We start from the raw sequence: 10,644 nt of genomic DNA, 5'->3' as shown, positions 1-10,644 counted from the left end.
AGGGCGGGGCCTGCGCTTCGCTTGTTGTTTGGAGGAAGTAGAACGAGACACATTTTAATGCTGCTTGGGCACAGCTCGGTTTTATAAATTAGATGCTTTCGCTTTCGTAAATTATAGACTTTTATATGTGTACATAGTAAGTGCATGAAAAAAGAGCGTGATAAAATATCCCATGATCGTTGTAGAGTAGAATAGAATAGAACCTGGAAGGGACCTTGGAGGTCTTCTAGTCCAGCCCCCTACTCAAGCAGGAGAACCTATACCATTTCAGATAAGTGACTGTCTAGTCTCTTCTTAATCTCTAGTGATGGAGTGCCTACAACTTCTGAAGACAAGCTGTTCCACTGGTTAATTTTCCTGTTAGGAAGTTTCTTTTTAATTCCAGGTTGTTTCTGTCCTTGATTAGTTTCCAACCATTGTTTCTCATCCTGCCCTCTGGTGGTTTGAAGAATAATTTGATCCACTCTTCTTGTGGCAGTCCCTCAAATATTGGCGTACTGCTATGTTACCCTTAATTCTTTTCTTCAGACTAGCCAAACCCAATTCTGCAGCTGTTCTCCATGTTTTAGTTCTTTGCCTTTGATAATTTTAGTTGCTCTTTTCTGAACTTTTTCCAAATTCTCAACATCTTTTGTAATATGGTGAGCAAAATTGGTTGCAGTATTCCAGGGGTCGTCTTACTAGGGTTTTATTATTTATTTTACCTTTACTAGGGTTTGATCTTGAGTAATTATGTTCTACGTTAACAATGCCCATCAATACATACATTCATGTGTGCTCGCTAATCTGTACCTAGTTAGAAACAAATGATCAGCATATATTTTACTACTTTTAGGGAGAAAAAAATATTTAGAAGGCAAGAGGCATACACATTCCCTTAAGTAATACACATTTATAATCTATTCCATAGAATAATTCAGGCAACGGGGCTGGTGATATATCAGAACAGTAATAGAAACAAACTTCATTTATCCTCAACAAAGCTGGGTGTTGCTATAAAAGCTCCAAAGGTGGGTTGCTATTGGTTTGCAACAGTTCGGGCAAACCAGTAGTGGAAATTGAAACAGGGTTGCGGCACCAGTAAGCCCACGTCCCCGAACCGTTTGCCCGGTTGCCCATGCCATTGCTGGCATGTTTTTTAGTCATTTTATTAATGTTCTGCACATGCAAAGTGAGCACAAAGTGAACCGGCAGTAACACTGGCAGCAACCCACCCCTGAATTAATCTATGTTGAAAAAAAACAACTACCACCCTTCCTGCTACAAATTCACAATGTAGTCTTACCTTCAGATGTAACCCACCCCTTAAATATGCAACCTTAGTTTACGTTTAAGGCATTCCACAGATCATGAGAGTTGCAAGGAATCAAGACAGCTTACACATTTAGTAAATTATTATCATCATCCAAAAACACTTAAGCTTCCTGCATTGAAATGTTTTTTTTAAAATAATTGTAGCATGGAGTTGTATTTACCTTTTATAGAAAAAGCACACATTCCAATTTATACTCACAGGCAGCCCTGCTGATAGACAGAATGAGAAATCACCTTAGGCAACTCATGATAGGAATCATGAAAGGGTATATCTATGACTAGTTATTATTTTTGTATCATTGTTGCCTGAAAGCAGATGTTCTGAAGATATTCTGCCTCAGTTACTACTACCATGGCTCTGTATTTGGGAATGAATGGGTGGAGGAATGTTATTTGTTACAGAACAAAATTGTGTTGGTCTTGCCATAGCTGGCAAGATATGAGGGACAGAAAACAGCAGTCCATTCCAGAAGCAACTTTATTCAGCAGAGAGACAAAACTCTGATGATTAAGATCTAGTGCAAGTAAATATGTCCTAGCCCATGGTCCATATGCAGCACTGGACAGCTAGTAATTCGGCCCCACAAGACCCTCCAAAATAAAGGAAGTTTGTTATTTGTATACATGAATTATATATTTTATATGTGGCTTAAGACAATTCCTCTTCATTCAATGTGGCCCAGGCAAGCCAAAAAGGTTGGATCTGCCTGGTCTAATGTAAAGATATATTAGAAGCCAAATTTATTGTATTTAATTAATGGTAAAGGGAGGGCTGCACTAACACAACTTTTAAACATACAATTGTAAACAGGTTGTGCAATGAACATGTAGAATCAAGTACCTTCTTTTCTTCTCACCTGGACATTGTTTTTCAAAATTTGAATGGGATGAGTTTGCTTATAATATGCCATATTTTTCAGTGAAAAATGTTCTCATGCAGCTGCAGTATGAGAAACTGTAAATCTGAAATAAGATGGTATCTTAATAGATATGCATTTGCATGTCTGAATATTTGGGGGCATATTAAAGTTTATACTCTGTTCCAATGGCATTTTTCTTTTACTGGTTTAAACATAGCCATTATCAGGCCCAAGCCCAAATGTAACATAGCAAAATTTAATCCAATCCAATCTTTTATTTACACCTAATGGACTAAATCTTACCAAATTAAAGCTATAACTCTCTACTTTACTAGATATATCCTAAGAGATTCTAGGTAGGAAGTGGCTACACTGAACTTCTTCCTCCTTCCCCCCATCCAAGGGGCAATTCTGGCCTGTCTGATAAGATTTACTGCCCCTTTCCTGGGAAAGCTGTTTTCCCAAACTCCTATCCGTCAATTCTCCAGATCAGACACTAGCATTTTACTGCTCTGGGCCACATCCGGCCCTTTGCCTGTCTGTTTGGCTTGCATGAGGTCAATTGGAAATTAGAAAATAAAATGTAAATAAGCCAGCTGCAGGAGGTGGGAGAAGCAGCGGACTGCACTCCTTTAATTGGATGGAGAGAGAAAAGCTTTTCTGAGTAGCAGAATGTGGCTGGGTTGAAGCAAAATGAGGCTGTGCACTCCCTTCTGTCAGCGGCAGAATTAAGTTCAACCTATTGATTTGGCCCTTCAGGACAGTCTGTTTCTCATGTGGTGGCCCCTTGCCCATCCCTGCTCCAGGTGCACATCCCATCATAACCTTGCACTCAATGATTTCTAATTTGCGAATGAATTTGTAGATGATGATGGCTTGAATATTTTTAAAGACTTATTTGGACCCCAGTTATAAATTCCATTTTTTTAAAACTGGAGTGACACCACTTTGTTGCATATCAGCAATGCAGTTAGTGGGGTAATCATCAGAAAACAGGGAAATTTTATGATTATTATGAACAAATTGAGCAGATCTTAGGCAAGAAAGACGAGCAAAGGAAAGATTATTGAAATGCTGATTTACATGTTATTGTTAATAGAGATCTATGTATTACTTCAGTCAATAACGTTACATAGTGTTTTTATAATATTCAAGTATGAAAATGTCAAAATCTCTTCCCATGCTAGGCAGGTGGTTTAAGTTCGCCTTTAAGCTTCTCCAGGATGACTCATGGGCTGGAAGGCATGCATACGTCTTGTGTGCAGTTAATAAATGCTGATACTTGCTATTCAACTGACATCAAAGAGATTATCTAGCACATAAAGAACCAGAGCCAAAACCAGTCACCCACATTTACACAAGCTGATAAATACACAAAATCCTCTGGTTGAAATGAGGTGGGAAAAGAAAAAAAGCACAGCAACAAGATTTGTAGGGTCTGTATTTGCAGCAGCAGATTCTGTCTGTCAACACCCAACAGCAACCAAACAGCTAAATCCAGAAAAAAACAATGATTTTGAATTCAGAATACACAAAATGGCAATAGCAACAGACAGCATTTTTCAAGTAAAAAATTAGTTTATTCAAGTCAGACTTGATTTTATGCAGTTTTCTTGGCAGCAGTATGGAAATGATTTGCATTGCCTTCTTTTGGGATGGATGGATATGATAAGTAGGTAAAGAGAGAGGGAGGGAGGGGGAGAGGGAGAGAGAGAGAGAGAATGAATCTTTTAGTGTAGCCAGGTTTGCAGGTAACTAGCTCATAAGTCATTTCAGAAAGAGTTGTATGAATCCCAGGTACTGTAGGTTTCCAAAGCATCTCCCGCAGTGTGGCAGAAGAGTTTACAAGTATACATTGCATACGAACAGTGTTGCAGCCCTTATGCACATCAAGAGCTGAAGAGCAAAAGCTCATGGCTGTTCTCCACAAATTATTGTTGGAAATCCAGGTCCTGCCTTTCCATTCCAACCAGAAGTATCCGAAAGCCCTTATTGCACATGCATCCAAATCTGGTAACACAATCTCATTTTTTGGTTAAAAACTAACCATAAGACTATACATTATTCTTAAGTTTTACCAGAAGTCAGGTAAATAGCACCAAGTAATTTCTACATGGGCCATTATTCCATTATAGAAAAAGCCAGCTTTATTAGCACATAGAAGAGTTTGTTCAGACTTCTTTAATGATAGATTCTAGTTCCCACCCCACAAATCCCAAGTTCTTTATTATAAAAATGCAAGAGTTCATTTCCCCTTTTAAGAACATGGTGCTTCTTCCTCCAACCCAACTCTTGCTTGACAACCAAAAGCCCTTTGTTTCACTCCCTGGAGAATCCTAGTAAGACAAGTGTGATTGCTCCCATAATCCTTTGCTGGTGAGACAAGCTGCAATTGTCTTCCAGTTCTTGGAGTTCCTCAGGCACGAATGGAATTTGATAAAGCCCTCATCCAGAAACTGATGCTCACAGGCAACTGGCATTCTTATTTGTTGAAGGCAAGTGGGTAGTATAGCAGTGTGTACAGATGCGGACTGGCTTCAGATGCCTAAAATGGGGTAGTGCTGCCAAGTGGGATGAGCAACGAGAGCAGAAGATCTGAGAAAAATAAAAATAAAAATGTGTCCATCAAGAGCAATTTGATAACAAGTCTTGTTTGCATGAAAGAAAGTAATAATAAACCTATGTTCATGTATGTATGAACTTGAATAAATGTATGTATAACTAGAAACATCCAATGAAGCAGACTGAAGTAGAAAGGATAATAACCATGGTTTAACACCCAATCGTAATTCAACTTAAGGCCCAACACAGGAATACTCAACAAGCTGCAATTTAATCCTTTCTTTTACACGATAGGCTTCTTTCTTACTGTTCTTAACTGCCTGGTAGCTCAGTCACCAACCCCTGAATGGACTGCCTCTTGTCTCACCTGGAGATCTGCATTTCCGATCCCCCTTCCAAACACAAGAAGGATCTTTTTGGAAAGGAATCTAATTCATGAGTTGAACTACGGCTCCCAGCATTCTTGACTCCTGGTTCATGTTGGGTGGATCTACCCCAAAGTAGCCCTAATCACTTACCTTCCCACAACTCCGGCAGTGGTGCCGTCGCCGAAGAAAAGTGAAAGGCACATGGCAAGCCATACAGTGGCTAGAGGTGCTGTCTGGTACCCAGTCTGGTGGCACCGAAGTATCTGTAAAGAAACAGAAGACTAATTGGCAAGATAGTTGCATATCAGTCTTCTAAAGCCACTCAGAATCATAAACCTCCCTGTCCCCATTTTTCAAGTGTTTAGTGTCTTTATTCAAGAAAATATCCCAGAATAGTCAGGCACAGAGCTCATTAAATGGAAAAAACCCTAAATTAAGGAAGCAAAAACCTACAGAAATCCAGGGAGCTTCAGAATAGGAAATAATAATACAGCCCAGGACATCAGACTGATATGCCTCTATAAGATATCAATAGACTATGAACTATTGACAAGTGAAGCGTCATTTATCAGATAATATATTTCCATGAGTGTGGGTGTGTACACGCATGCCTTTGAGTCAGTCTTGACTCCTGGTTACTGCCTGGACAACTCTGCAGTTTTCATGGCAATGTCTTTCAGAAGTGGTTTGCCATTGCCTGCTCCCTAGGGCTGAGAGAGAGAGAGAGAGACATTGGCCCCAGGTCACCCAATTGGCTTTGTGTCTTAGATGGGACTAGAACTCCCAGTTTCTAGCCTGGTACTTTAACCACTACCCCAAACTGAGCCTCAGTAGTGACCCTAACTATACATAGATTATTCCTAAATATAGGAACATTTTCTCTTGCAAATATTGGTTGCAGCCACTTTGAGAACAAGGTCATCAGAGGCAGAACCCTTGCTTATTATTAGGGGCTTGTAGAGAACCCATTGCACACTTGGAGCTCTTACCTTCTCTCCTCACACCTTCCCTGCTGCTGGAGCAGAGAGCACAGTCTGTCAAGAAAGGCGCTGTTGGTGCCATACAGAGATCCAACTCTGAAAAAGGGAAAGATATTAGCGTACAAGGCTGCTGTCACTTAGCAGAAACATTTCTGTTCCAAATAATGAGCAAATAAAACATAGCCATTCCCAGAACTCTCCCAAACATGCTTTTTCAAGAGGTAACTGGACTTTTTTGTCTTGGATGACTGAGAATCTCCATAGTTATTTAGCTATGCATTTTGGGATGAACACCCTTCGAATGGTATGTATATGTATATGTAATAATTAAAGAAAAATATGCAGAGCAAAGGAAAAATGTAAGAAATAGCAAACCAAATAAATGAAAGGCAAGAAATAAAAAAGAAACATAACTAAAACTATTTTATGTATACTATTCACTATATCTTTCCATATCCTTTTATCTTTGCAAACCCCCTCAATTCTGTGACATTCATACATCCTTTTATAATTGCTTTTTTGTTTTTTTCCATCTCTTTTCTCATCAACCCCATCTGACTATGACTCTCTTCTCCTTCCCCTTCCTTTCAACCTATTCACTTTTCCTACCCTATATTCATTTTGCAATCTGATATTCATTCATTCTATATGACCAAACCAACTCAATGTTCTTCCTTTCCACTGGTGGTTCATGATTGTATACAATCCACATTCATTTATCATTAGTTTAGGGTTTTTGCCCTGTGGTTTTACTATGCACTTAAGTTCAGGCAGTCACTCACTTAATGACCATTCATTCAGCAACAATTTGAAGATACAACAACACAGAACAAATGGTAGTTACTGTATGTCTGTCCTTGAAGTTACAAACATGATTGCACCCTTCTAGTTGCATAGTCAAAATCTGGGTGCTTGGCAGTCTGCCTGCATTTATGAGCACAGTGTGTGCTTCAACTCATGTGGCCTTGTGAAGGGTATTGGGCACATCTTGTCAGCAGTGAAAGAAGACAATAAGATCAGCTGGGGCCAGCAAAGATAGTAGATGGGGGTGGAAGAGGGGTGCAAAGGAGCCAAAAGGGAATAGATGGGAAGGAGATAAATGGATAGGGGAAGCTGAAATGAGCATGCAGGGCAGGAGAAACATGAAGTCCTTGCTAAATGACTGTTGGTCCTCAACTAACAACCACAACCGGGACTCCTGGAACTGCTGTCACTGCATGATGCAGTCACATTATGCTTCGCCTAACAAATGCTTTGCTTACTAATGGAAATTTTGTCCCTGATTAGAGTTGTTAAACGAGGACTACTTATACCCCATTCATTTTTTTTAGCATTCCTAGCTCTTTCTTCCATATAACAAAGTGATAGAAGCATGTTTTTCTTCAGGGTTTTTTTTCTTCTTTCAGCAAACATCCATTCACAATGGATCATATATTGGCCACAGCCTTTCTCCTAGGATTTTCACAGCCGTTCTCCACCCATTTTCTCATCCTTAGGATACATTCCATCAATGTACAGAATTCATATTTGCTCTAGCTTTCCATCATCTATGTAAAATTTGCAAGTTTTCAGTCTGTTTTCCTCTCAAATGCAACTACTACTATACATGCATTCATTTTGATGAAGGAACATGATTGTCCTAACAGGTTAACCAGTTTGAACTGGTTTGGGAGAAATAGAATCATGCTACCTCTGGAGTAATGTGAACTTGATCCAAATGTAAACAAATATGTGCAGTTAATAGAGTTGAGGCTTGTCAGTTGTGGCACCTAAGTGAGAAATAAGTTTCCTTGTTTGAACCATTTAGGGCAGGGGTATCAAGCTCGTGTCTTCACAGCAGCGTCACGTGGCATATCACAACTTTTTCCCCCTTTGCTAAACTGGATGTGGGCGTAGCCAGGGTGTGACGCATCCTACTTGTGGGCCCTAAGTTTCACAGCCCTGTATTAGGGGATTTTATTCTGGCAGATTTTTTTTTTTCATTTAGAATCTCTGATATTTTTATTTTGCTCATGGACATTGTAATGTTTTCCAGTTGAAAGAAAGCAACAAGGGAAGAAGATTAATGAATCACCTGGAGCAAGGGATCCTATCAACTACAGCAGTGGTGGGATTCAAAAATATTTACTACCAGTTCTGTGGGCGTGGCTTGGTTTGGTGGTTGTGGCAGGGGGTAGGATACTGTAAAATCTCCCTTCCCTTCCCGCCCCAGAGGAAAATTACTGCAAAATCCCCATTTCCTCCCGATCAGCTCAGACTCGGGAGGCAGAGAATAGATAGGAGCGGGGCTAGTCAGAGGTGGTTTTCCGAACTACTCAAAATTTCCGCTACCGGTTCTCCAGAAGTGGTCAGAACCTGCTGAATACCACCTCTGAACAACAGCCTTCCTGGTAATTAAATGTAACTGATCTAAATGTTACAGGATCCCGAATCTTGATGCATCACTATTACAGAACCTGGTAATTTTGTGGAACAGCACTGTATGTCCTCGTCATACCATGCCATCTTCTTCTCATGCTGCTTTGCACAAGGTAAGGTGGTTATGGAGCTATAGGTTAGCAAAGGAGATTCACTCACGTCCAGTGTCTGTTACCTCCAATTCTTCCACTTGGGAGGTCACAATTTTAAAGACACTCTTCAGAATGCTGCGCAGGTCACTTGCAAAATTAGTTTGGAGCTGGTCTGCCACTCCTGCCAAAACACAGCATTTTGAGCATTTCACTTGCATATGGGAAGGGGATCATGGCAGACTTTGGTACAAAAGGCTCCTTTCATAATAAAACAAAATACACAATAAGCAAATATTTTTATTTGAATGTTATTGATACAAAATGCTCTGTTTTTATTACATTATCTGAAACAGAGCAGACTTTTTAACATCTAAATAGTTCAGCATGTTAGAAAAGAAAAATGATATACAATGATTTAAATAAATACACTTAAAGATTATTTGGGGGCCAACCAGAAAGTCAGCACGATGCCTAACATTAGCTGAGATGTATCCAATTCTAACATATTAAGCCAGCTATTCTCAACCCCAGTATTGCCATTTAGGAGTAGTACTAGCCATTCTTACAAGATGATTGTAAAAGATTTCTAAACTAAAGTAAAAAATAAAATATAATACTAGTAAGTACAAATGAAACAAATCCCTTTTATAAGCAGCAAGTAACTGGGCACATTGTTCTAACATACCACATATGGATCTGCCCAATTTTATTCTCCTAACATGATTAAGGTTACCTATAGGCTAAGCCTTGGTTTTTTGGAACTTTGCTTCATTTTAGTAGGACTTTCAGTTTTTTTCTTCTCTCCACTAATTTTTGCAAAAAAAGCTACAAAAAGTCATAGGATCTGGAGGCATTAATCTGGTACATTGAACTTGTTCTACTGTACATTTATTTCCAAAAGGAAAAATCTCACCACTTTAATAGGCTGTATACTTGTTCTTAGCATAAATAGTTCCAAGTTACTGATCTTATCAGTAAAAATGGACCATGGTAGTGATGGATGGATTAAAGAAAACCATATCCTTAATTACTACTGACATTTCTATGTTGCTCCACCCTAAATGATTGTGAGTGGCTTACAGCAAAATACCCTTATTTAATCATTACTTTGCAAACTGTTAGACAAAAACTAATAGCTATAGAATGCTATAGAATACAATCAATGGAGCACTCACCAGAAATACAGACAAATAATGTGTGAATCATGTCCTCTATATTGCGGTAACGGCCTCGTAATTCCAACCCTCGAGAGTTCAGTGGAATACCGGTGAACATTCCTCTCTGAGCACTATCAGATTCCTGCACAAAAGGCCTGTTAAGAGGAGAACAAGCCTTTAGAAAAAATGTAAAGAGCTTATTTTTATTATTGCATTTCAACCGTACCCTCCCTTAAAAATCTGTATGCCAATCAAGGAACTACTGAAATAAAGTTATGCACACACAGTGTCTCTGCTTTAGCTTGGGGACAAATGAAAATATCAACTCTTTACATATTTTTTAGGAAAGAGAAACATGTCCACATGAGACTGCAAGATATAAGATTACGGATCAAAGAGGCTTCAGTCTGTGGCTTCTCTCTCTGACAGCTTCTGTTATCCATCTACCCCTTTCATCTCAAGTAGTTAATACTGGACAAAAACTTCCCATTTAATTGCATATTACAAAGTATGTCCTGGTCCTGACCTTTTGATGGCCACAAAAGACCTTCTCAGCAAGCTGTATATGAATATCACTCCCAATTTATAAGCTGAAGATAGGCAACCCCACATTTAAATGGGTGGGTGGAGACTGCAGGGGAGGAGAAAGTTCTTAGTCACACCTTGGTACAGATGGGCAGGCACACTGAGATGCAAAGCCCTGGAGGTCTGGAGAGTCCCTATTACTGCAGGGCTGTGAATCTGCAGTGCATTCATTCAGCACACGTTTCTCCAGCTTGTACAGCTCCTCCTTGGAAAGCACACGCAGCAAATCCCTGTAAGAGGAAGGGTCCATGAAGGAAACATCAGTGGCAACAAAATTAAGTGATTCTAATCTACAGGATGGACAGCTG

General features: G+C 39.5%; 1 protein-coding gene across 1 annotated transcript in view; it reads right to left on the bottom strand.

The window, feature by feature from the left end:
* Positions 1-3,237: 3,237 nt before the first annotated feature.
* Positions 3,238-10,644, bottom strand: part of ZFYVE28 (zinc finger FYVE-type containing 28) — a 36,903-nt gene continuing 29,496 nt past the window's right edge. The window contains exons 8-13 of the mRNA XM_087709329.1: positions 10,414-10,566; positions 9,770-9,906; positions 8,662-8,775; positions 6,094-6,180; positions 5,255-5,367; positions 3,238-4,769 (exon numbers count right to left, since the gene is read on the bottom strand). Coding sequence (XP_087565455.1) covers positions 4,638-4,769; positions 5,255-5,367; positions 6,094-6,180; positions 8,662-8,775; positions 9,770-9,906; positions 10,414-10,566 — 736 coding nt within the window. The 3' untranslated portion in view covers positions 3,238-4,637. The remainder of the gene's footprint in view (positions 4,770-5,254; positions 5,368-6,093; positions 6,181-8,661; positions 8,776-9,769; positions 9,907-10,413; positions 10,567-10,644) is intronic.

The sequence above is a fragment of the Thamnophis sirtalis genome, unplaced genomic scaffold (genome assembly GCF_051295495.1).
Source record: "Thamnophis sirtalis isolate CommonGarterSnake01/CBP01778 unplaced genomic scaffold, rThaSir2_p1.2 scaffold_3, whole genome shotgun sequence".
Lineage (NCBI taxonomy): Eukaryota > Metazoa > Chordata > Lepidosauria > Squamata > Natricidae > Thamnophis > Thamnophis sirtalis.
Note: the sequence above shows the minus strand (reverse complement) of the source record. Positions and strands in the feature narration are given on the sequence as shown.